A 26,206-nucleotide genomic window follows, 5' to 3' on the forward strand; every position below is an offset into this window, starting at 1 on the left:
GGAGGAAACAAACAAGTGTTAGATTTTTTTCCCCTTCGTTATACAAATTTAAAGTGGTTTCTCCTAAAATTCTGTGTTGCCATAACGACATCTGGCTCCATCAGAATTTAACTTTCCTCAAACCTTGAGCTAACCAATGCGCTTTTCTTATGGAAACGTTTGTCTTAAGCTATGTTAATGTACTACGTATTTACCCTAGACTGTGTCTTCAAGTCATTTCTGAGTAAGACTCAGAACCGACTTGACAAGCCAGTATTTTTTACTCATCCATTGTTCTCCTAGTCTATGTTAATGAAAATACATATTGCTTGGAAATCTGCCTTTCTTCAAGATTCATGTCACTCGTTTTATGGCCTGGGATGACTCAGCTGGTGCTAATGTTATCTCAATGCATGTTGTGGGTGAGAGGCATGGTGCCAGTCTCTGAGTTCTGAGACATTTCCTTTCTCTACTTGGCAGACTGCTTAGTAGGTATATAACATCCGGCTAAAGGCTAGCAGAGAGGCACTCTTTCTGCCCCTTCTGATGTCTATGTCAGAAATTTTCTCTATCTTTTTTATACTTTAATAAAACTTTATTACACAAAAGCTCTGAGCAATCAAGTCTCACTGGCCCTGGATTGAATTCTCCTCCAGAGGCCAAGATTCTTGGCCTCTTTCATGGTTTAGCAACAACCTTTCAATATCGTGCAGTAGGCAAGGGGGGAGAGATGTGAAGGAGGGGACGGACAATGTTTCACAAGTCAGCCCTGTTAAGCGGCATGCACCCCCTCCCCTTAGAGCCCAACAGGGAGAACCTAGTCACGTGGCAACACCTAGCCACAAAGGACACTGGGAAATGTAGTCTCTGGCAGAACACCCACAATGCCAGCTACAACTCTGTTACTCTAGAACAGGGGACAGCAAACTATAGCCTACCGGTCAAACCCTGCAGCCCCCAGATTTTACAAAGTTTTATGGAGCACAGCCACACCCACTCATTTACACACTGTCTACGGCTGCTTACTTGCTACGAAGGCCAAGGCTCAGCTGAGCAGTTAGTTATAGATGAGACCTTATAGCTGAGCACCTTCACTTTGACTTTTCACTTTCATGCGTTGGAGAAGGAAATGGCAACCCACTCCAGTGTTCTTGCCTGGAGAATCCCAGGGATGGGGGAGCCAGGTGGGCTGCCGTCTATGGGGTCGCACAGGGTCGGACACGACTGAAGCAACTTAGCAGCAGCAGCCTGCAAAACCTAAAATAGTTACTATTTGGCCCTTTATATTAATAGAAAACATTTGTATCCCCTTTTCTAGAAAAAAAAAGAATGGATTCAGTGGGACAATTAGCAGGCTACACTTTCAAAATTTATCTCAAAAACTGCTACAAAGATGCATGGCTAAAAATACTCCTTGAACTTTTTTTTTTTTTTTGTACCAAGAGAATAAAACAACTTCAGGACTCTTAAATTATGAACCATGCACACCACAGACTACAACATATCCTTTAAAAGGAATGAGGAAGTCCAACATGTACTGATGGGATCACAATAAACTGTGGAAAATTCTGAAAGAGATGGGAATACCAGACTACCTGATCTGCCTCTTGAGAAATTTGTACACAGGTCAGGAAGCAACAGTTAGAACTGGACGTGGAACAACAGACTGGTTCCAAATAGGAAAAGGAGTATGTCAAGGCTGTATATTGTCACCCTGCTTATTTAACTTATATGCAGAGTACATCATGAGAAACGCTGGACTGGAAGAAACACAAGCTGGAATCAAGATTGCCGGGAGAAACATCAATAACCTCAGATACGCAGATGACACCATCCTTATGGCAGAAAGTGAAGAGGAACTCAAAAGCCTCTTGATGAAAGTGAAAGTGGAGAGTGAAAAAGTTGGCTTAAAGCTCAACATTCAGAAAACGAAGATCATGGCATCCGGTCCCATCACTTCATGGGAAATAGGTGGGGAAACAGTGGAAATAGTGTCAGACTTTATTTTTCTGGGCTCCAAAATCACTACAGATGGTGACTGCAGCCATGAAATTAAAAGACGCTTACTCCTTGGAAGGAAAGTTATGACCAACCTAGACAGCATATTCAAAAGCAGAGACATTACTTTGCCAACAAAGGTTCGCCTAGTCAAGGCTATGGTTTTTCCTGTGGTCATGTATGGATGTGAGAGTTGGACTGTGAAGAAGGCTGAGTGCCGAAGAATTGATGCTTTTGAACTGTGGTGTTGGAGAAGACTCTTGAGAGTCCCTTGGACTGCAAGGAGATGCAACCAGTCCGTTCTGAAGGAGATCAGCCCTGGGATTTCTTTGGAGGGAATGATGCTAAAGCTGAAACTCCAGTACTTTGGCCACCTGATGCGAAGAGTTGACTCATTGGAAAAAACTCTGATGCTGGGAGGGATTGGGGGCAGGAGGAGAAGGGGACGACAGAGGATGAGATGGCTGGATGGCATCACTGACTCGATGGACGTGAGTCTGAGTGAACTCCGGGAGTTGGTGATGGACAGGGAGGCCTGGCGTGCTGCAATTCATGGGGTGGCAAAGAGTCGGACACGACTGAGCGACTGATCTGATCTGATCTGATATTAACTTTTAAAAGTAAGATGTAGAAGGGTACTTTTAGAATGTTACCATTTGTGGAAGAAAACAAAAACCAGAATTAATACATAATAATAGTAATACTTAATAATTAATACCTTAAACATATATGCTTACATGGGCACTAAAAAATTCCTGCAAGGATATAAAAGAAACAGAAAACATGTTACTTCTGGGTAGGGAAATCAGAAGGGAAATTTAAGGTGAGAATGGAAGGGAAGGGTACTTTCTATCATATACCTTTTCCCTCTCTTTTGGATTTGTACAATGTTCCTGTACCAGCTATTTTAACACCCTACAACATGACTGAGTCTTGAAACCATGATGCTCAGTGAAAGAAGCCAGTCGCCAAAGGCCACACGGTATCTTATTTCATGTATGTGAAATATCCAGAATAGGCAAATCCACAAAGACAAAAAAAAAAAAAAGTAGATTAGTGGCTGCCTGGGGTGGAGGGAGGGGAAGTGGAGAGTGACAGCTGAGGGCTGCAGGGATCCTTCTGGGAGTAAGGAAAATTTTCTGAAATTGACACACAATGCTGAATAAATTAAAAGCCATCAGACTGTATACTTGAAAAGGGTGAATTGAGTATTATTTGAATTCCATCTCAAGAAAGCTATTGAGAGGCTTCGGTGCTGGCTCAGTGGTAAAGAATCTGCCTGCCAATGCAGGAGACTTGGGTTCAGTCCCTGCACTGGCAAGACACCCTGGAGAAGGCAACAGCAACCCAACAGCAACCCACTGCAATATTCTTGTCTGGAGAAGTCCATGGAACAGCAACTCACTGCAGTATTCTCATCTGGAGAAGTCCATGGAACAGCAACCCACTGCAGTATTCTCGTCTGGAGAAGTCCATGGAACAGCAACCCACTGCAGTATTCTTGTCTGGAGAAGTCCATGGAACAGCAACCCACTGCAGTATTCTTGTCTGGAGAAGTCCATGGAACAGCAACCCACTGCAGTATTCTTGTCTGGAGAAGTCCATGGAACAGCAACCCACTGCAGTATTCTTGTCTGGGAAGTCCATGGACAGAGGACCCTGGCAGGCTACAGTTCATGGGGTCATAAAAGTCGAACACAACCTAGCGACTAAACAACAACAATTAAAAATGAAACTGAGAAAAACCACAGAGTTTGTCTTTACTTCCACTGCTAATGAGCCCTTCTTCTGAAAGATACAATCATTTGTAAAAGCCATGGTAATACCCACAATCAGCTACAGTCAGTTCTACTGACCTGGGAGCCATTTTATATCATGTAATTGCTTCCCTGTCAAGATTCTCAGAGATGCCTTATTTCTCTTATTTTCAGAGTCAACTACAAATTCTACTTAGTCCCTTGCATTTCTTGAAAGTTCCTCTTTCCACACAGCATTTATCAGTAATTTATTCAGTTCTCTCACACACGCTAAGGATAAAGAAAAGCGAATCTGACCTCAGAGAAAAGTAAAAGCACAGAGAGACAATGGTAACAGTTTTCTGATAAGATCAACCGTTCTGAAGAAAAATCTTGCGAGGGAAGCTACCCATCAGTTAGAAGTGACAACACTCCTACTCACACAAGCTGAAGAGGAAAAGGAACCTTCTGGTCTGTGTAACTGGCAAGTTCAAAGGCTGGGGCTGGCTTGAAGCACAGGAAGATGCAGGCACTGGGAAATGCCCCGGGGCGCCTGCTCTGCGGGGCTGCAGTGAGCAGGCAGGTCCTTCCACTGCAGTCAGCACGCCCTCAGCTGCCCCAAACTCCCAGGCCCCTGGCCCAATAGTCCTGAAGGAGCAAGAACTTCTCTCTCTGAATGCCAACACAGCAATTCCAGAGAACCCTGGGACAGGTCACTCTCAAGACTTGTCCAGAGGTGGGGTCCACGCCTGGTCCAGCTTAGGCAACATGCCTTTATTTATGGCCATGAGGACTCTATGAAATATGTGAAGAAGTTTCTCAAAGGGCACTGTAGGAGTGGTAGGTAGAAAAAAACAAGTGTCCTCTACTTCCTCCAGCAAGTCATGACAATGGCCACTGGATATGTTGACAAAACCTTGCTCACTACACTGGTTAGAAGTAGGGGGTTTTCAATTTCAGGCAAGGTGGCTGGGAGGTTCAAACTTAACACACACAGATTGTCTGATTGGTCTGTCCCAGACATAATTTTGAATACCAGATTGGAAACCTGCTCACTAATTGGCAAGGTAAAAAAAACCTCCAGAGATGCAATTTATAAATCAGATCACAATCCTTTGTTCCCTCTGAATGTTTCTGCTCAAGGCAAGTATTTCTCGGGTCCAATTTGCCAAAACTTATCTTCTTTATTGTAGTCATGTACTTTTTAAATGACCATCTGAAACACAACAAAGTCATCCAAGTATAGGGTCTATACTGAACTCTAAATTATAAACATAATTTAGGCTGTATTTGTATTCCTCTTACCAGAGCTGTCACTTTCTCTCACCATCTTCCAGGTCAGCTGAACCAGCTGGGTACGTGGTATTTCCTGAGACTGATTCTCGAGGAAATGACTCCAAGTGTCCCTCCAAAGCACAAGGCAGGGGATGTGAATGGAAGTTTCTCAGTAAGCAGAAAACACACCTAAGAGCAAAAGCTTGCACAGCTCTATTATAAGAAATGTGCTCCTTTTTACAACAGAACCATGGAGTATGTGAATGAGAACTATCGCTATATGCTGCTTTAATGCCAAACATCTTAGACAATGAAAGCCAAAGTTCCAAACACATCTTCAAGAAGGAAGACTGATCAATGCATTTTGAAGCAAGTTCCTGTCTACAGCTGAGACAGTCTTGGGTATCCCAGATTATCAAGAGGGACACAAAATCTCCAAAACAAAATTAATTTAAGTCAATTTTATTCAAAAACATATAAATAGGCCAAAGAACAATTAAGCCTAAGAGGGCTGCAAACTTTTCTAAGAACATAATGGTCCCAAAAGACTAACATTTATTGCTGATTCAGCTCCCAGTGGCAGCCCTCTTCAAGCAGTAGCACAGTTACTAGCAAACATTTTACAGGCATCTATTATGGGCATCAGAGGTTCACAAAGGGGCCACGGCCCTGCCCTCAAGGAGCTTACAGTGGAGCTGGAGAGACATGATACATCCAAAAGAGACACAAAGTCCACCTATCAATATCATAACAAAAAGCAATTACTGGCATAAGTCTTCACAGGTTTTAACAAATGAACAGTAGGAATATCTGAGCAACTACATCAAGTTTCAACCTGACATATCAAAAAAATGGTTTCTATTTATCCTTTTCAATTCAACTGAATTAAAAGGGGAAAGCATAATTCCAAGCCAAATGTACCGTAATGTTTGCTGTCTCAGATGAAGGGGTAGATTGTTCAGGTTCTAGGGTTTCTCTGCGGCACCACATCCAGAGGTCAAGTTCAGTAGTTCTGGCTGCTAAACCGATGTACAAACTCAGGCAGTGAGTAGACGGCTCCCCATCCGACCTCAGGATCCATGCTGATAAAATCATTCAGGTTCATCTTGGAATCTAAAAAAATACATGAAAGAAATGTCCACTGCAGGCACATTTCTGGTTTAACAGCCCCAAAGACCAAAAGTAGGGAAAATTATTCAAAGGTTTCATAAGGGATCAATATCATTCTGTGCTATTCTTGTCTCAAATGTATAACCTCAATTGAATCATGAAAAACATCACACAAACCCAAACTGAGGGACACCATACACAGTCACTGATCAGTATCCTTCAAAAGGGTTGCTGTTTAGTTGCTAAGTTGTGTTTGACTCTTTTGTGACCCCATGGACTTTGGCCCACCAGGCTCTTCTGTCCATGGGACTTCCCAGGCAAGAATACTGGAGTGGGTTGCCATATCCTGAGGAGATCTTTCCAACCCAGAGATCAAACCCACATCTTCTGCACTGGAAGAAAGATTCTTTACCGCTGAGCCACCAGGGAAGCCCCTTCAAAAGGGCAAAAGTGTAAAAGTAAAGGAAAAAAGAAATTGTCACAGATGAAGGAGCGTGAGGAGACATGGCAATTACACGTAATATCCTGGGTTAGATTCTGGACCAGAAAAAAGAAACTGGGGTAAAAATCACAAACTATAAATAAGGTCTGCAAGTGAACAGTACTGTGCTGGTATTTTTGCACTGATTTATTGTTTTCTTGCTTTAGATAATTACGCCATCGTTTTCTCAGATACCCTAGAATTTGAGTAAAAAGTACAAAGGAACTTTCTGTGCTGTTTTACCCAACTCTCTAGCAATCTGAAGCTATGTCAAAATAAAAAGTTAGATGAAACACGCACAAATAAACTGCTGATCTACTGGATACAACGGCCAATTTATAGGAAATTCAGAAGATACAAGAGATATAATCCGCAAAACCAGACCTTTCTCCCAGATTCATTGCTTCAACAAATAAATTACAAGGAAAAAAACAGCTGGACTAGGAATCTCTACATATTAAAAAAAGACTCCACAGAGACATAACAACCAAGCACAAGGTAGGGGTTTTATCTGGATAATTCAAATAAATGTACTATAGGAAAAAGATTACAACTTTATGAGATTAACTGTGAATCTAAACACTGACTAGAGAGATAAATGCTGATTTTAAAGAACTGTTAATTTTTTTAGCTGTAATAATGACACTGTAGTCATACTTTAAATAAACTAATCCTTATATTTTAGAGATTCATACTGAAATATTTAGAGTTGAAAGTACCTAATATCTGGAATTCACTTCAACATAATACAAGAGGGGGGGAAATGGATGGGCTATCAGCTATGAGCTGATAACTATTGAAAGTCTCATCTTCTGTCTAGTTTTGTATATGATTTAAATTTTCCATACCATGTATTTTTAAAAGTGTGTACACATTTCTTCTCGTCCTCATCAAGGAATAGTTATAGAACTGTACTCCTATCAAAAACCGTCAGGAAAGAGGACAGAGTATATTCAGCAACTCTTTCCACAAGCCAGACAATGGGCAACACGACTGACTGCTAAGAAAGCACAGACAAGGGAGGGAGCCCGAGGACCCTCCAGTTCACTGCCCAGGGAGCATGTCCAGACCACAGCACAGGAGCAACACGAACAGCACGGGGGTTCTGCCCGTGGGAAAACAGAGACCTGAGTCCAGCAGGGCACAGTGGCTACGTGTTGGGGACAGAGTGTGGAAGAGGACGGAGCTACGCAGACAGTGCTCTAGATTTCTGCAGAGGCGACTCACCCTCTACCCTCAAGAACTGAACTCATGAAGCCAGGAAAGAAGCCCAGAAAGCAGCTGGTCTAAAAACTCCCAGAACTTCCATAGTCCCCACCAGCCAAGGGGGAGAGAATTCATAACACATGGGCATTTAGCAGAATCCTCAAAAGGGTTACACCTGAGTAGCGGGGCTAAATGAGCGCAGGGTGAAAGGCTGCTGACAATCTGCACTGCATATTCAGTTGCTTCAGTTGTGTCCAACTCTGTGCGACCCCACGGACCATAGCCCACCAGGCTCCTCTCTCCACGGGATTCTCTAGGCAAGAATACTGGAGTGGGTTGCCATTTCCTCCTCCAGGGGATCTTCTTGACTCAGGGATCGAACTCGCGCCTCTTATGTCTCCTGCATTGGCAGGCGGGTTCTTTACTACTAGTGCCGCCTGGGAAGCCCATACTGAAAGAGCAAGCCTTGAAAGGACCCACCTGACCGAACCGAATCCAATATTGTTTTTAAAAGTACCTCAAGATCTAACAACTAACAATGTAAAATTCAAAAAGTCCAGCACCCAACCAAATAACATGAATCACACAAAGAAACCGGAAAACGCGACTCAACATCAGGACAAAATCCATCAACGTAAGCAGACTGAAATGACAGAGATAATGCAACCAGCAGACAAGGATCAGCTATTATGAACACACTCTGTATATTCAAAAGGGTAGAGGAAAACGTGGGCACAACAGAGAGAAATGGGAGATATTAAATCAGCCCCAAGTGGAATTTTTAGAGATAAAAAGATAAAATATGTAAAATGAAAAAAAAATGCACTGGATGGGATTAACAGCAAATTAATGCAGCAGATAAGATGAATGAATTTACAGACAAAATAATTATTCAAAATGAAACACATACAGAAAAAGTCTGAAAAAAAAGTGATCATTGACTTAATAGAATAAGAACAAGGCATCTAACGTATGCGTAGGTGAAGGACAAGAATTTGTTTTACACGGGAGGGATAGAGGTGGTGGTCAAAGGAAACAGTTGAAGAAATAATAGCCAAATGTTTCCAAATTTGATGAAAACTATAAATCTACCAATCTAAGAATCTGAACAAACCTCATGTGGACTAAATCTAAAGAAAACTACAGTCCATCATAATCAAATTGCTGAAAATGGGAAATTAAGAGGAAAAAAACCTTAAAAAGCAGCCGGGGGTGGGGGGGAGATACACTACATTTACATAACCAAATATAAGAACAGCATGCTCCTTGATCAGAAACTAAGCAAGCAGAAAACAAGAGAGAGACATCTTTAAAAAACGGAAAGAAAAAACATGTAAAACTAGCGTATATTATCTAACAAATATATCTTTTCAAAAATGAAGGTAAACACTTGGAATACAGAACACTAGAAAGAGTCTTACAACAAAAAAGCTAGATAATCAGCAAAACCAGGACTTCTGTTGATGTGATCAGACAGCCAGGGATGCAGGATGACCAAGTAATCCAAAATAAAGGAAAGACAGGCGCCTCCCAGGAAAGAAGGGGTAAAAGTTCTTACTTACCTGGGGTAGATGTACTTACCTGACTTACTCCATGTAAGTCAGCTAAAATCTTTACCAAATGGCTAAAGGAAACCTCAAGTTCTGAAATACAGTGGTATTCATTTTCTAGGACTTTTTAATGCAATTAAATAAAAAATGATTATTATCTGCAGGCATTCAACACCTACCAGCATTTAAAAATAAAATTAAAAAATTTTTAAAGATCAATATATAATGAATCAGCATTTGTCTGTATCCCCCTAAGAGGCACTATAACATTTCTATTTACATATAACACTGGTCCTCCAGCTAGGCTCAAATTAGCCAGTGTCACTACAACACACCGTTTGAAAACAGGAAAACGAAAGGACAGAGGCAGCAAAGGGCTTAGAAAGAGAAAGGGACGGTCATGGTGTACCCTATAGTTCAGTCCAAGACTTGAGAAAGGTCCTTAAAAACTGAGCCATTAAAGGCTGGTGCTGGAACTGAGCTTTAGTGCAGGGGTGCAAGACTGTGAATCTTGGTTTCCTTCTTATCAGAGATGGGCAAAAAAAAAGGAGGGGGTAGTTTCCCTCATTTAAAATACACTAAACGCGGAATTAAAAAGAGTGGGCCTGCAGACTCATGGCCACCAAAATTATTAAATGTTGGAGCCAAAATACAATGTGCAATGAATGAAACGTGATAAATTTTAGCCCCTAAGGGCCAATTCCGTAACTAAATGCAGGGAACCAAGTAAAGCTGCTATGAAAGTATCTAAAACAGGCATTAATTGCAAGTTTGATGTCTTCTTGAACCTTTTCTTCAACTTTTTTTAAAAAAATAAGGCAATATTAATTAGCTAAAAGTAATCCCCCCTTATCCTAACTTCAAACACATTCCTTTGATAAATGGGGCTTCCCTGGTGGCTCAGCTGGTAAAGAATCCACCTGCAGTACAGACCTGGGTTCAATCCCTAGGTTGGGAAGATCCCCTGGAGAAGGGAATAGCTACCGACTCCAATATTCTGGCCTGGAGAATTCCACAGACTGTGTAGTCCATTGGGTTGCAAAGAGTCAGACATGACTGAGCTAAAAGTAATTCCCCCTTATCCTAGCTTTGAACACATTCCTTTGATAAATAGGGCTTCCCTGGTAGCTCAGCTGGTAAAGAATCCACCTGCAATGCAGGAGACCCCAGTTCCATTCCTGGGTCAGTTCAATTGATAAATACAGGGACTGAATTAATGGATTGACCACACAAGAAAACATGGCCACATGGTTAAATTACTACATGAGAAACCGGTATGTTTACCCCACACTTCAGAGCAGATTCCTTTGAGTTCCAACCTCAAGCTCAGGAGGCCCCCAATGAGCTAGTTACACAGGGGCAAAAGGAGACATCCCCTTCCCTGCTCTGGAGCACAGAGAGGTAACAAACCCTGCCACCCTCCAGCTGTGCCCCGGGGGCAGGCAGAGGGCTGGACCTTCATGGACTCCAGTGTTCATGTCTGCCAAGTGAAGAGGAGATGAATATAAGACAGGAGGGGGCTGGCACAAACAGCACCCCCTGGGAAGCAGTCACCAAAACCCAAAGGAACAAGTCAAAGAGGACGGGGGCTGACAAGGTGTACTGAAGGCTTACGACGTGTCAGCTCCTATGTCAGTGCTCCTATGTGGAACAGACACAGGGAGCCACCAGGCACTGTCCAGACCATACCCAGTAAGGTGTGAGAGGAAAGCAAGACCCACGGAGCCCTCTCTTGACCTAAGCTAGCCCAGTTCTGGTGCTGAGCCTGGGAACCAGGTTGGTGGACCCAACACAATGCCAATATGAACTTAAAAATCATGAGAGCTTTCCACAGAGAGCCTCAAACATCAGAGATGGAATCTTCCTTCAAATATACCAAATACACTTTTTACTTTCTTCCCTGCTGAACTCTGAACTCTAATGTACTATTTTTCTGGCCTCCTTTACAGCCTGCAGAGCATCTTGACTCAGACAGCATCATCCTCATCAGAGGATGGTTTTTACTAATTAATGGCAACCTTGTGAATTACTTCCCACCATAAATTCACCCAGGTGAATGCCAGACACAGTAATATGGTGAAGAACCCTTGATCTACTTAAGTCTAGAGAAATTATTAACTGGACTGATGCCTAAAAGCACATAAATGAGATGAGTGGGACAATAAAACCAGCCAGCTCTCACTGCCTTTCTAATGCAGATTTTATTACAGAGATTTCACAGGTCTCAAAGAGGCACCAGGGGATTCCCTTCACCATAACACGAAACCCCACCAGGGGAAGCTCTACAAGTCCCGTGGTGAAGTGGCACACACACACAGTTCTCCCAAGGCTGGTGGACCAGAGGCAGGGATGGCCGATATTCCAGCTACAGGGCCATGGTTTGGCTCCCTGAGGCCTTTCCTCTCCCATGAAATCTTCCAATCCTGCTCTATGAGCCTCCGTTTGAGTCTGATAAATACACACAACTACACTCCCTCTCACCTCCTCACCACTCCGGGAGCCTTACCCAAACGACAGTGCTCTTTCTATCCTTGGTTAAGGGAACTCGCTCACCGGCACACTGATGGGAAACCCTCTGAGAGGGCGTCCCTTGCTCACCTCCAGTCTCGATGCAGGGATACGATGGGGGAGGCTCTCTCCAGTTTCCACTGGAGTCTTTCATGTGAGATCGGTCAGAAGCAAAGTTCTTCAGATATGAGTCTGCACGGATCACTCTAAATTTCCTGCATATAAACCAACACTCATTATGTAACAGCTGAAATTCTAACTCAGTTCTTATAGAGACTTGTTTTCTATGACGTGCACAAAACTAGACGGACATTTTTGCACTATTAGTGACAGGCAGATAATTTAATCGCTAAGTCGTGTCCGACTCTTGTGACCCCATGGGCTGTAGCCCACCAGGTTCCTCTGTCTGTGGAATTCCCCAGGCAAGAATACTGGAGTCAGCTGTCATTTCCTTCTCCACTATTAGTGATACACAAACAGATATGTGGCTTTAACATCTGTTAAAGATGCCATGAGAAATGATCAGCTGACATTCCAAACTACAAAGGCATGGAAATCTATCCAGCTGCCTTTACTTAGTCAATGAATATATCAGGGGCCAAGGGCATAATTTTCAGTGTTGATATCATGAAAGTGTTAGTCACTAGTCGTGTTGGACAGTTTGTGACCCCCATGGACTGTAGCCTGCCAGGCTCCTCTGTCCATGGGATTCTCCAGATAAGAATACTGGAGTGGGTCGCCATTGCCTTCTCCAGGGGATCTTCCTGACCTAGGGATTGAACCTGGGTCTCCTGCATTGTGGGAAGATTCTTCACCATCTAACTACCAGGGAAGGCTATCATACTCCTCTCAATGTTGCCATCATATGGCATCCAGCTCCCCCAACCCACACCACCCCACCACCCACACGCCCAAAAATAAGAGTATGAAAGACATTCCGAAACTGACTTGAAGAAAACGTTTTGGATCTCATCACACAAAGTTTTAAAGACTGCCAGCCCTTCATACGACGGACAATCTTTAAAACTTCAAAATATTTTGAATCTTCTGTGTAGTACATGACTCTCAAATATCAACTCAATGGTGAAGCCAAGACAAGCAATCTTCACAAAACCAACACAGAAACAAACACGCAAACAAAGTAACTTAAAATTGTCAAAGTCTCACTTCAGAAAAGTAGGTGAATCCACTCGGAATTTCCTCACCTTCTGAACTGTGGGTGGATGTCCTCGTCAGACTTAAAGGCATCTTCCACGTATGTGTCAAAGGGGCAGGGGAACGGCAGGACAGTGTCAAGGTCATAAATGAAGCTCTGTCCTCCGCTTGAAACATGAAGCAAGACAACGTGGTAATCCTAGAAGTAAAAGTTGCTGAAGTTAACCAGGTTACCTTATGACGGAGTATTCCAAGGTTATAGTAATAATGCCTATCTACCAGCAAAAACATATACAAGGTAATACAGCCCTCCTTAAAATAACAAAGCAAACACAAAACCCTGAAAACAGACCAGATGTCCAGTGACAGGGAACAGTTACATAAACAGTGGAAATGTTCATGTACATTAACTGTATACCTTCAACCCAGCAATTTTACCATTAGGAATTCATCTTAGAGAAACACTGCCATATGCAAGTAAAGGTATATATTCAAAGAAAATCTCTGCAGTGCTGTTTTTAACTGTGAAGATTCAGAAACAATCAGAAGTCCACCAAGAGGGGAAAGGCAGCCACGAGGGAGCCATAAGATGGGGTACTGTGCAGTTGCTAAAAAGAATTAGGTAAACTTTTGTGCAAATTGGATTAACTCTGTTACACCATTAGATGGAAAAAGCAAATTGCAGATTATGTATTATACATTATTTTTTAAATTGATGTGTATATAAAGACAGACGAGTATGTTCAGAAGTACACATGCATGCATATGAGTACAGAGAAAAAGTCTATAAGGATATCCTCCAAACCCTTAACAAAGCGGAAGGGCCTGAGGTCAGCCTGGAGAGGGAAAGAAGGACTTTAAAATGTTGTTGGGACTTCTCTGGTGGTCCAGTGACTAAGACTCCGAGCTCCCAATGCAGAGGGCCTGGGTTCAATCCCTGGTCAGGGAACTGGATCCCACAGGCCACAACTGAGAGTTCTCATGCTGCAACGAAGATGAAAGATCCCTCATGCTACAACTAAGACCCAGCACAGCTAAAGAAATAAATTTTTTAAAATGTTGTTGCTACTGATTTTCAATCAGCCATGCCCTAATCTGTAGCCATTAAGGAAAAAGGACACAGAGAGCTTCTCCCGCACAGCTGGGTCCCAGCCTGCATGTGAATGCTCACTCTCACCCCCAGACATGGGGTACTGCCCAAGCCAGCTGAGAGCTAGAACGGATGTCAGGAAAATTTATCAATGGACTTGAGGGCAGTCTGATGCTTAGAGTGCCTCGGAAGAAACACGCTTGCACAGAGAACAGCATTGTGAGATTAAAAAATCCAATTACATTAGTACAATGTTAGGAATACCATACGTTTCTAGTACTTCAGAGCTTACAAAGCACCTTCTCAAATGATGCATCATTTGACCCTGTGAGGTAGGGAGAAGACAGTTAATTGAGACTGGAGACGTTGCACCATCAGAGCCCAAAGTGCTTCCTTTGGCTCCAATTCTATCTTAGGAAAGCAGAAACAGCATCAGAAATGAATGCTTCTCCCCTGTCCGCCCCTTAATGCATCCAGCCCTCCCCTATAACAGTCCTCGACTTCGGCCCCCTGGGCTTCTTCACGTTATTCCACTCCACCTGCGCTGCGTCTCCACCGCTCTCCCCCAATTCATCACTGCAGCTCCAGCTCCAGTGCTTTCCCCACCCAGGAGTCCATCTTTGATCTTCCCCCATCCATGCCAGCAGTAGTCTCTGCCATATCCCAAATCAGGTTCTCTCCTGACATCTACTTCATGTTTTTTGTTTTTTCAAATACATACTCCCAATTACTTGTGGGAACCTGTGCTACTAAAATACAGATACAGAGAAGAGAAAGATAGGTCCAAATGTTCAAGAAGTTCCTGGAGAAGCGAGTAGAAAGCCCAAGTCAGTGGTGGCAGAGGAATGAGAGGGTGAGGGAAGACAGGAGGGGGGAGAGCCTGCGGGTTAGGGCACACGAGGCGGGATCACCCGGTTCAACCTCAGCCCCGCCACCACCGGCCTCCGTTTCCTCTTCTGTAAAATGGGGATAACTGTAGTGTTTGAAAGTGAAAGCTGTTCAGTCGTCGTGTCCAACTCTTTGAGACTCCATGGACTGTAGCCCTCCAGGCTCTTCTGTCCATAGGGATTCTCCAGGCCACAATACTGGAGTGGGTAGCTGTTCCCTTTTCCAGGGGATCTTCCCAACCAAGGGATCGAACTGGGGTCTCTTGCATTGCAGGCGGATTCTTTACCAGCTGAGCCACGAGAGAAGCCCAACTGTAGTGTTTACCTCATAGTATTACTCACAGTTACTGAGAGAATTAATGAGATTATTACGTAAATACTCAGCCTTCTTAAAAACCAACCAAAGTGGCGGGGGCGCCCCACAAGGGGGAAGGCGACCCAACTAATAAGGGGAGTTTCACTGAGGAAAGGCTGCATCTTGTCTAAAGGGAAGAACGTTCCAGAAAGAGGACACAGCTTGTGGAATGGCATAAACAGAGACTTCCTGGGCAGTCCAGTGCTTAGGACTCTGCTTCTACCACAGGGATCACAGGTTCGATCCCTGGTTGGGGAACTAAGATCCTACATGCTGCACAGCACAGCCAAAAAAAAAAAAAGGCATAAACAAGGAATAGCCTTCTGGCTAGCTCAGGTCTATGTTCCTACAAAGCAGATGGCCAATGAACTCGAGAAGGAAGGCAGGCCACCTCCACGAGGAGAGGCAGAGATGGGGACCAAGGAGTACAGACTCGAGAAGCAGCTTTACTCTCTGAGCCAGGTGAAGACAGCTTGTCCAAACGCCTGGGAAAGACACCACAGGCTAGAGGCAGAAGCGCCCACTTAGAAAGTGACCTCTTCCTCAGGGTTGGTCTCCACCGACTGAGGGAGGCTCACCCATCGCCTACAACAGAACAGCAGGGAGGCATAGATCAACTGCCAGAGGTGTATTCCACACAGGAAGTCTGCAGGAAGACTTCCTGAAACAGGATCCTCCACCGGGAGCTGCCATGAGCTGCTGTGTAAGGAGGGCACAACCACAGGTCCTTTCCCTGAAAATTCCCTGAAGACCGGAAGCTGAGCACTTCAGCAATGGGCACGATGCTAGGGCAGATGGACAGTCCACAGCTGGGGTTCTATCGCTCTGTTAACAAAAATCGCTAACATGTTTAGAGCACTGGTGCAGATACCAGGGTGATGCTTCAGAAATGCATCATCTCCCTGAGGCCCCCGGTGACCAGAGGAGGACACCGAGGAAAGATGGTAACTAAGCCGTCCAGCTCACACAGCCCAGCAGAAGAGGGACTCGGGCTTAGAAGCCAATTCAAATGATGCCTTATCCTAAATACGCATTGGAAACTTGATGTTTGTTACATTATCATGAATGGAGTTTTTCTTTTATCTCCATGTTTATTAGCACAAACAATCCCATTCTTCAAGCACCAGGTTAAGGTGGCATATGGATGTGTGCTGGAAAGGATCCCCATCTGCCACCTATCAGCCAGGTGACCCCGAGGTAGTCACTTTGCCTTTCTGGGCTTGTTTCTTCACCTGAAAAATGAAGGGGTTGGAACAGATCTTTGTTTTTCAAATGCCAGTCATGCTAAGAAGTTTGCTCAGAACACAAATTCCTGAACCTTTAGATCAACTAGATTAGAAACCTTTTTTTTTTTTTTGGCCACATCAAGCAACAAGCAAGATCTTAATTCCCCGACCAGGGATTGAACCTAGGCTCCTGGCAGTGAAAGCCCTGAGTCCTAAACACTGGAATTCCCAGAAACCTGTATTTTTCACACAGTCTCTGGATAACTCTACTGTGCAGATGGACTAGATGCTGCTAAAGTTCCTTTCAGTGCTAAACAGACAAGAGTCTAGACAACAATTATATCTGCTACATTAGCCATTTAAAATCACTTCTATAATAATTTCAAAATTAAAAGAAAACATGCTTGTCAGTGCATGTTTGGCCTTAGACCAAATAACATCTGTCGTCCAAAGGTCAAATTATTAATAACTATCATAGTCTTTCTCTACTGCCCCATCATTTCTGCTTTACCAAAACACAAAGACCGCTCCTGGATTACAAGTACTGCTGTATCAGAGGCTGGCTGTGCTGACCATCTTACCCAGATGACAGGTCCATCTCCGGGTCTTGCCTGCTGCTTCCAGATAGGTATCTACAAATACAACACACTTCCTGAGTCACAACTTTACAGAGCAAACATCACTCAATTCTTTTAGGCAATACACACATGGAAAATCAAATACTTCAAAACAACAAACAAGTCAGGTGGAAGAATGAACAGATAAGAAGAAATCCAAATCTTTCCAAGGGTCTTTAATGATGAAGGAGCAATAATTCATTGTTAAGATGTTCTCTGGAGAGTAGAAAGAGACCCAAACTAGGGATCAGAAGTCCTGGCAGGTTCACCTCTTGCTCTCCCACTTAATTATTCATGGGGCCTTCCCAAGTCTGTTATTTCCTCATCTACAAAACGGAAACAGCTGTCGGGACCCTGACTACTTCACAAGGTATCCATTGGGATCAAACAACATGATGCTCACAAAAGTGCTTTACAAAATACGAAGACCTTACTTTTTTTTTTAATACTTTATAGAAGTTTACTGGAGTTCCATAAAATGCAGGAAAGAAACTTTTCCTTCAAACCTGAGCATATGTGCTTCTAATCTAAACATTTTAAAAAGCTCTAACTTAAACCTAAAGAAAGGGGACTGAATTTGCATAAACATACCATCACGTATTTCCCTACCTGCAAGTTAGGAACTAAACTCTTAACTACATCCTTGTAGGAAAAAAAATCTGATTCAAAAACAAATTTTGAACTGTTGCCATATTTTATAAAGCACATTTTAGAACAAGCTAAACCGATCCTCTATTTAGCTTCGAATGTCATCCTGAATTTGTGTTCTTTCTGCAATCACTCCCCAACTTACCATCTTCCTCTCATTAGATATGAAGACAGCATAACACTCTTCTAAAGGATACTGGTCGTGGTTTTTGATGTATTCGCAGAGCTTCCAAATATTTTCTTCACTGGAATAAAATAATTGTTGAAGCAATATAATTAGGCAAGAACACTCAGTTCTTAAGTGAACACTCAGTTCACTCAAATTTGAACAAAAGACCAATTATTACATAAAAAAAAAAAAGTTGGTAGAGACCTTAAACACCACATCCTCCAAAAACTGGCTAACAATTGTACCTCCTCTGGAACATCCCCAGCAACAGCTGTTACCAACCTGAACTGTGCGTGGACCCCTCTGCAGACACAGAGCTCACTGCCTCCGTCAGCAGTGTTAACACAGAGGCATTCTAACTGCTCAAATGCTCCATCAACATTCTAAAAGTTCTGAGTCCAGGGACTTGAATTCCAGTTCAGCCACTTACAAGGTAGTAAGTTTTAGACACCTTGACCTGAGTGTCTGCTTTTCTCTTCTGTGAAGTGGGCATAATCATATCATCAATACTCAATACATCTTAACATTTGTTGGCTGCTCCCCTTTGGAAATGGCAGGATGGGTATTGTGATGGGTATTGTGTAGGAGGGCTCCTGACTGGAAAAGATCAGGACGGTTATGGGATATGTCCAGGAATTCTTCTGGAGGGAGTCTCTTGTGAATGCTATTCCCCAGGCCCCTCTGGTATGGAGGAGGTCTTGACTTTTAGAAAGCTCTTCCTCATGCTGAACTGAAATTCATCTTTCTTATACTCCTGCCCTAGATGAATCTCTCTTTTATATGAGAGGCCTTCAGCTATTACGAAACAATGATAAGAACCACCGAAGTAAAGCAACGCCCAGCGCATCAAACCAAGCCATGCCGGCAGTCACACTCCAGCATGGGCAAGCCCCAGCACTCCTGGCAGTACTCACAGCTCAAGCTTTGGGTTCCTGTCTTCTTCTAATGGGGCACACAGCACCTTTGCTCAAAACGAGCTACACCACTATTCTGCTCACACAAGTGACTCAATTTGTCAAAACCTGAATCCCAGCTGCCTACACCATGTGACCTGGAAACGGCACTGAGGACAGGCACAATTCTGTGAAGAGACACACGCTTCACTCAGCCTTGCCCATGTCCACCTGTCTCAACACTTCATGCAACCAGACTTAAAGCACCGAAGTTAAGTGTCTATATTTTTCTCCCATGATCTTGTTTTCCCCTAGAATATCTAAGAAGTCTTACGGTGGGAAAAAAATGGTGGCAGAGATACCAACAGGAGAACGCTAATAATTCTATGGGATGTGCAGCACAGAGTAATAACATGTGAACTGTTTCAATATGACATATAACATGTAGTAGCTAAAATTTTTTTTAACCTGGATGTTCTCAGACAGAGTTTTGAGAAGACATTTGTCTTTCCAACCTAGAGACATTCAGGAGCATTGACTATCAGCAACAGCCAGTGATGTACCAATCACTGTGCTAAGAGCTTGGAGTTCAGAATGATAAATCAGTCGCAGACGAGGAGAGGAGCCACACATATACATAAATAATCGAGCACTGCAGGAGACCATAAAAGATGCATAGAGCAAGTACAGAGGAGGGAGTCATTCATTTTGAGGGATACAGGATGATGGAGGAAATAGGTCAGCGGGTTCTCCTTGTGTGTTTCCCTTTCCCCTCCCAAGAATGGACAGAGTTAACCCCAAAAGTCCTTGAATCCATATGTACCATGAGCACTACTGGTTGGCTAAATACACATGTAGCTTGGACATACTTTGCTTATTACTTTTCAAATATGAGTGAATATTACACAGAGAAAAAAATTAAACCTAAGAGTTACTGAATTTGCAGTCCCTTTTAATCAATAATTTTGTCTTCAAGAGCACAACTAATATCATGAAGGAGGATCTCATGAAACTTTTCATGCTAATTAAAAAAAAAAGAGGGCCTCATCCTTGGAAATGCTGGGAGTCACCACTGGAATAGAAAGTGCCCCAGATTAGGTGTGAGTCCTGCAACGCATTTAACTGGTTTAAAAAAATGGGGGGGGGGGGGGAATAACAGTAACACCCCAGGCTGTCAGCTGAGTATCTGGGTAGCAGAGACGCTGACAAAGCAGTACTAGGACTGGGACTCTGCAGGGGTGGCTGGTGATGAGCTGATAGAGAAGCATGCAGAGGGGGAGGATCCCTGGGACACAAGTGCTTAACAACTATTTGAAAAATCCGAAATGATTACAACAGAATCAAAAACACTTTGCAGGAGACTTCCCTGGTAGTCCAGTGGCTAAGACTCCGTGCTTCCAAAGCAGGGGGCCTGGGTTTCAGCCCTGGTCAGGGAACTAAATCACACATGCCACAACTAGTAAGAGTTCACATGCCGCAACTAAAGATCCCGCATGCTGCAACAAAGACCTGGTGCAGCCAAATAAATAATAAAAAAAAAATGCTTTGCAAACTGCACGAAACACAAATATCGGCTACCACTATTATCATTAAGCTGGGTCTTAAAAGCTAAGTGACATCTGACAGAAACTAACAGAAGTCAAGAGGAGGCATTTATTCCAAGTTCAAAGAATCCGCAGGAGCAAACATAGAAAGGTGTACCAGCCTGATGCGTTCGGACAGGATAGAGCACTTGTTCTCCATCAGAGGTAATTTTGCCCCCCAAGGAACATTTGCCAATAGCTGGTGACATTTGGGGTTTTGACAGATTCGGGGAGGGTGGGCATCTAATGGGCAGAGCCTGCCTACAAAGAACAGATGCCCAAACAAAGAATCTCCATGCTCAAAATGTCAACAGAGGCAAGGCTGAGAAACCCTTGGGCAGAGCAGGGAAGCCAGGTTCACGAAGAGGTTGCAGGAACAGATGGTGACCAGATCTTTAGAGTGCTTGCTATACACAGGAGACAGACTTTATTGTCTAGGCCTGAGCTCCTGAAATTGGATCAACGGGCCAGACTCAGACTTCTCTACCGTGCAGCTCACACATCCAGGCTCTCTGGGGTTGGACTCTAAGATCTGCATATTCTGTAAGCTCCAGGTGGTTCTCTGGTATGTTCAAATTTAGATTGGCTTTGAGCAGTATGAAGCCAGCCGAAAATTAAAGACTTAATGGGCTATGGGAGAGCTGGGCAGAGATACCTGTTAGGAAGGACCAGAACAGGCCCCAGTGGCCAGACCGGAGGAGGGACAGACCTATGGCTGAAGAGACCAAGAGGAGACGATCAACTGAACAGATAGATAATTCATCTCCTAGTATTCTTCCACTGAATCACTGCACTCCTATTATGTCGGCTTCTCTGTCATTCCTCAAATATTCTCGCCTGCTTCCTTCTAAGAGCTCTGTACCTGCAGTCCCCCTGCCTGGAGGCATCTCCTGCCAACATCCACAAAGCTCCTGCCCTCTTTCTTCAGCTCTCTGTTCAAATGTCATTTTTCTCTGTTCAAATGTCATTCTATCAATGTCTTTAAGTATCCTAATAATATAGTGAAGTCACCATCTCTTATCTTGTTCTGTTTTTCTCACAGCACTTAACACACTCAAGTGTGGTTAAACTTGTTTTTGTCTGCTTTTCCCCAACAAAAATGTAAGAACTATGAAATCTTATCAGGGAATATGTCTATGTGTTCACTGCAGTATCTCTAGTGTCTAGGATCCTGCTTCACATCCTCCATAAACATTTACTGAATGAATGAATAAAACAATGACTGGATCTCAGAGACAAGAACTAAGAGGACTGAGGTGAGAGGAGGGGCAGAAATAAAGTGTAGAAGTACCGCCTACCCCAAGGTTCCAAGTTCAGCACCACCATTTGCTAGATGTGAAAGTCACTCAGTCCTGTCTGACTCTGCGACCCTACAGCCCATGGGATTCTCCAGACCAGAATACTGGAGCGGATAGCCTATCTCTTCTCCTGGGGATCTTCCCAACTCAGGGATCGAACCCAGGTCTCCTGCATTCCAGGTGGATTCTTTTTTTTTTTTTTTTGAAAAAAAATTATGCTTCATTTTTTTTAATTTTTAAATAAAAATCTGACAAATGCCTGAGAAGAAGTTGGACTTATTTTCATATATGCCAACCAAGATGTTAACTTTCTTCAGGTGGATTCTTTACCACCTGAGCCACGAGGGAAGCCCTTGCTAGATGTGTGACCTTGGGCAAACTAAAGGCCTCCCTGTGGCTTAGTATTTTCATTAATAAAGGAAATGAGAAAAAGGATAATAATAGAACTATCTCCTAAGCCTGAAAGGAAGTACTTGGCACTAGGCCTGACATGCAGTCAGAGCTGAACAAACTCCAGCTCTTTGTAGCACTGATTTGGTGACCAGCTGAAGGAGGAACGGCAGTTTCAGAGGACCCTGAGGTTTCTTGTGCAGGATTGGAAGTCTCCATTCAAGCAAGGGAATGGTAGGCGTGGGAGTGATAAGGACCAAGATTAAGAGCTGTGATTCCACCACAGAAGCGGCCTAGGAAAGGGGTACAGTGTGTGGACTCTGTGTTCCCAACCTGCATTCCTTCACTCTCAAGCTATGTTGTTGTTCACTCACTAAGTCGCTGACTACAGCCAGGCCTCCCTGTCCTTCACAAGTTATGCGGCCGTAGGCAAATTTCTTGCAACCCTCTGTGCTTCGACGTGCTCACCCTTAAAACGGGAGTAACAGTACCTTCCTCCTAATGTAACTGTGGGGAGAAATGAATTCGTTTACTGAAACGTCTGGGAACAATGCTCGGCATATACTGAGTACCACGTGTAAACGTAACCACTATTATAATAACGACGTGGTCTTTAAAGCTCCTAGTTTCTGGTACAACGGGGCCTGAGTTGGAATCCTGGCTGCCTTTAATGAGTGACCTTGGGAATGTTATTGCAAAATCTCTTGTGTTTTCATTCTCTTCCAAAATTAAAATGACCTTCACACCAATGCGAAACCACTTTGGGCTTTAATTTAGTACAATAATTTTCAAAGGCTCTCTACCCTCCACCCTCCGCCTCCAACTCCCCTTCCAGGTGCCCTCAAGCACTGAGATCCCCTGAGAAAGGTCCAGGAGAAAAAGGCCAGGCAGAAGTAAACCACCAGCGACTCGACCCTTCCTGGCGGATACCACCCCCCTCCCCCAACACCCTCCGAATGCCCACTCTCCACTCATGACTCTAGGGCTGCCATTCCGGCTCCCTCCGCCCCCAAACCGGAAAACCCTCCAGCCAGGCCCAGAGCGCCCCCGGGGAGGGGCCGGGAAGAGGCGGAGCCCGGCTGCGTCTCCACCGTCGAGTGGGCCGGGGAGACGCCGGGGACTGCCCCCGCGCCCCCTCACCAGTAGCAGCTGTTGTAGACACAGGCGTCCCGCGGGGGGCTGGCCGGCTGGTAGTGGGCGGCTGCGGCGACCGGGGCGTCCCCTTCCATGACGGGCCTGGGTACGGGCCAGAGGCGTACGGACCGGACCGGCCCCGCCGGCTGGCTTCGGAGGAGGAGCCGGCGCACCACACGCAGCGCTGCTTCGCTGGACGGACTGGGAGGAGCACGAGGCTGTCGGTGGTGCCCCCGGGTGATGGGGCCTGGGGCAGGGTGGGCGGAGCCCGAGCGGCGGAAAGCGCAAGATCCCGCGCAGAAGCTCGAGATGCAGGTGGCAGGTTCCGGGAGGGTGGAGCTGGGAATGAAGAGAGTTGTCAGTGGCTTGACTCGGGCGGCTCTGGATTGGCTGGGCAGGTTCTGGTGGGCGGGGAGTGGGCGGGGCGAGCGGTGCAAAGTCCCGGCGCGGAAAGAGGAGGGCGGAGCTCGAGGCGCTCGGTGGCAGTGCCGTTGAAGGTGGAGTCTGAGAGACAGGGGCGGATCCTGGGTGGGTGAGCGGCGGGAGTTCATAGTGGGAGGAGCCAGGGACGTGGAGGATCGCGCGGTTCCTGGTTTGCGAAACCCCGCCAGGTGGGTGGGGTCGGGGGCTAGGGGCGGGGCCACGCGGCACGTGGTCCTAGAGCAGCCGCGTGCCAAGAGTGCTGGAGGCTTGGGAACAACTTGGGTTCGATCAGCGTGGGAAAAAAAAAGAGGTCACCGGCTGGCGGCTTGAGAGGGGAGTCAAGGGAGGACTTGGAGTTGGTAAATGGTGCTTCGTGAGTCTCGGAGGATCCTGACACCCTCTAACCCCTTGCCAGCTGCAGCCAATGAGATTGGGAAGACTCCACGTGTGCAAGTGAAATAAGAGGATCTTGTGTGAAAAAGGTTTATTTTTGAGAGGGGCGAGGGGGCGCGGGAAGCGAAGAGGATGGTGGAATGATGGAGGGAGATTCATACCAAATATACTGACTCAAAAAGGTATATTGATTCTTTCATAGAGTAAGTAAGAACAGTTTTGAAAGCCCTGTTAGTATTAATCATATATTTATTTGCCAGCATCTGGAAGGAAAGACACCAGATTGTTAAAAGTGTTTATCACTGGTGAATGAATGGCATGGAGGACTTTCACTTTAGATTTGTATCCTTCTGAATGTTTATATTTGCAAGGGACATATACAGCTGATCGGGTATTTTCCATTCTGAAAACCGAAATTTTTAGATTGGATTATAGACCATATATATATATATATATATATACACATATATATATGTATATATATACACACACAGTCTGATTCTCCCAGTCTCATGAGTTCCAAAGCCCAAAAGTCCTCAAGACTTTTAATATAAGTCGTTGTGTCAGTTATCGATGTATTACCTCTCAGGTCCAAATACATACTTCAACATAGACTCTATAATAAATAAAGGAATTCCTTAAAGCATTTATCCTTTAAAATGAGCAGTGTTAAACCTTCTTTATTAAGTGCACTGAAGGAAGAAGCTTCCTGTGGTTTCTGGGAACCAACCAGGGTTAGGAGTGTGGTCTTAAACACATCCAGTAGGGTCTACAACAGCCACAGCCCCAAAATTGGTCCTTCTGTGACCTTGCAGCTCTAGCCTTGCAATAACCTTTATGCAGCCCTTTTGACACAGAAACTAGAGCCCTGGAGGGCTGCAGGCAACCACCTAGCAAGACTTTCAGGGGGGCAGGGTGACACACTGAGCAGTCCTTCTGCTTCTATCTCTCCAATCCCCCAGCGTCTTAAAGGTCTTCTGTCCCTGCCAGTTCCCAGATTCCCATGGCTCCCTTCAAGGTTGGTTAGTGATCATGCTCCTCCACCCTCTTCTCTGTTGTTTGCCCAGCTACCCTGGACTGCTTCCAACCTGCTAAATGAGCAAATGTCTCTGCTATCTGGTAGCCAACCATGCTTTCTCCAACGAGATCCAGACCCCTCTCAAATTTGTCCTTGAGGACGCTCCCTCAGCCCAAGATACCCTAGTTTCCTTTTATCTCACATTTCACTTTTATCTTAGTTAATTCTTGACATTCACATCCCCTCTTTAACCTACCATGTGGTTTCTTCTGATTGGACCTAGACTGCTGCAGGATTCTGAAGCCAAACTAGTAGGTTCCATTACTTACTAGTTGTGTGACCTTGGGCAAAGTTACTTCACCTCTCTGTGGCTCAGTGTCTTCATCTAAAATGAAGTTAATGATAACACCTACCTCAGAGGGTTGTTATGAGGATTGATTGAATTTATGTATATAAAGTAGAATGAATATGTACTGACACATAATGATGTGCTTAGTCACTCAGTCATGTCCCACTCTTTGGGATCCAATGAAATGCAGCCCACCAGGCTTTTCCGGTTCATGGGGATTCTCCAGGCAAGAATACTGGAGTGGGTTGCCATTCCCTCCTCCAGGGGATCATCCCAACCCAGGGATCAAACCCAGGTCTCCCGCATTGCAGACAGATTCTTTACCTTCTGAGCCATCAGGGAAGCCCAACACATAATGATAAATGGTTGCAGTCATGATTTGTGGTATAGTTTCACTCCATTATCTCCAATATATCCTAATTTCCATCACTGAGTGTCTTACTACTCAGATAAACCTTTGCAGAAGATACATGTTCAGTTCAGTTCAGTTGCTCAGTCGTATCCGACTCTTTGCGACCCCATGAACCGCAGCACGCCAGGCCTCCCTGTCCATCACCAACTCCCGGAGTCTACCTAAACTCATGTCGGTTGAGTCGGTGATGCCATCCAACCATCTCGTCCTCTGTCATCCCCTTCTCCTCCTGCCCTCAATCTTTCCCAGCATCAGGGTCTTTTCCAATGAGTCAACTCTTCGCATCAGGTAGCCAAAGTATTGGAGTTTCAGCTTTAGCACTG

General features: G+C 44.5%; 1 protein-coding gene across 2 annotated transcripts; it reads right to left on the bottom strand.

Annotated features, from left to right (window-relative positions):
* Positions 1 to 5,434: 5,434 nt before the first annotated feature.
* WDYHV1 (WDYHV motif containing 1) lies at positions 5,435 to 23,622 on the bottom strand. 2 transcript variants are annotated; one of them, XM_010838915.1, is made up of 6 exons: positions 23,295 to 23,622; positions 17,967 to 18,066; positions 17,138 to 17,188; positions 13,049 to 13,197; positions 11,934 to 12,058; positions 5,435 to 6,101 (listed from the first exon to the last, which is right to left on the bottom strand). In XM_010838915.1, the coding sequence occupies exons 1-6, from the start codon at positions 23,381 to 23,383 to the stop codon at positions 5,992 to 5,994; spliced, it is 624 nt and encodes a 207-aa protein (XP_010837217.1). In that variant the 5' UTR covers positions 23,384 to 23,622; the 3' UTR covers positions 5,435 to 5,991. The 2 variants fall into 2 exon arrangements, with proteins under 2 accessions (XP_010837217.1, XP_010837215.1); XM_010838913.1 differs by lacking the exon at positions 17,138 to 17,188 and having other exon boundaries at positions 23,295 to 23,617.
* Positions 23,623 to 26,206: the final 2,584 nt, after the last annotated feature.

Source organism: Bison bison, unplaced genomic scaffold (assembly GCF_000754665.1).
Source record: "Bison bison bison isolate TAMUID 2011002044 unplaced genomic scaffold, Bison_UMD1.0 scf7180017864108, whole genome shotgun sequence".
Classification (NCBI taxonomy): Eukaryota; Metazoa; Chordata; class Mammalia; order Artiodactyla; family Bovidae; genus Bison; species Bison bison.

What these genes read in the sequence shown, in the direction of transcription:
- WDYHV1 (XM_010838915.1), bottom strand. Translation starts at nt 23,383, where the DNA reads ATGGAAGGGGACGCCCCGGTCGCCGCAGCCGCCCACTACCAGCCGGCC. An exon ending in GTCTACAACAGCTGCTACTG is followed by an intron (nt 18,067 to 23,294) that starts GTGAGGGGGCGC and finishes ATTTTATTCCAG; the next exon opens with TGAAGAAAATATTTGGAAGC. An exon ending in TCCCTGCATCGAGACTGGAG is followed by an intron (nt 6,102 to 11,933) that starts GTGAGCAAGGGA and finishes GTATTTTTTTAG; the next exon opens with ATTCCAAGATGAACCTGAAT.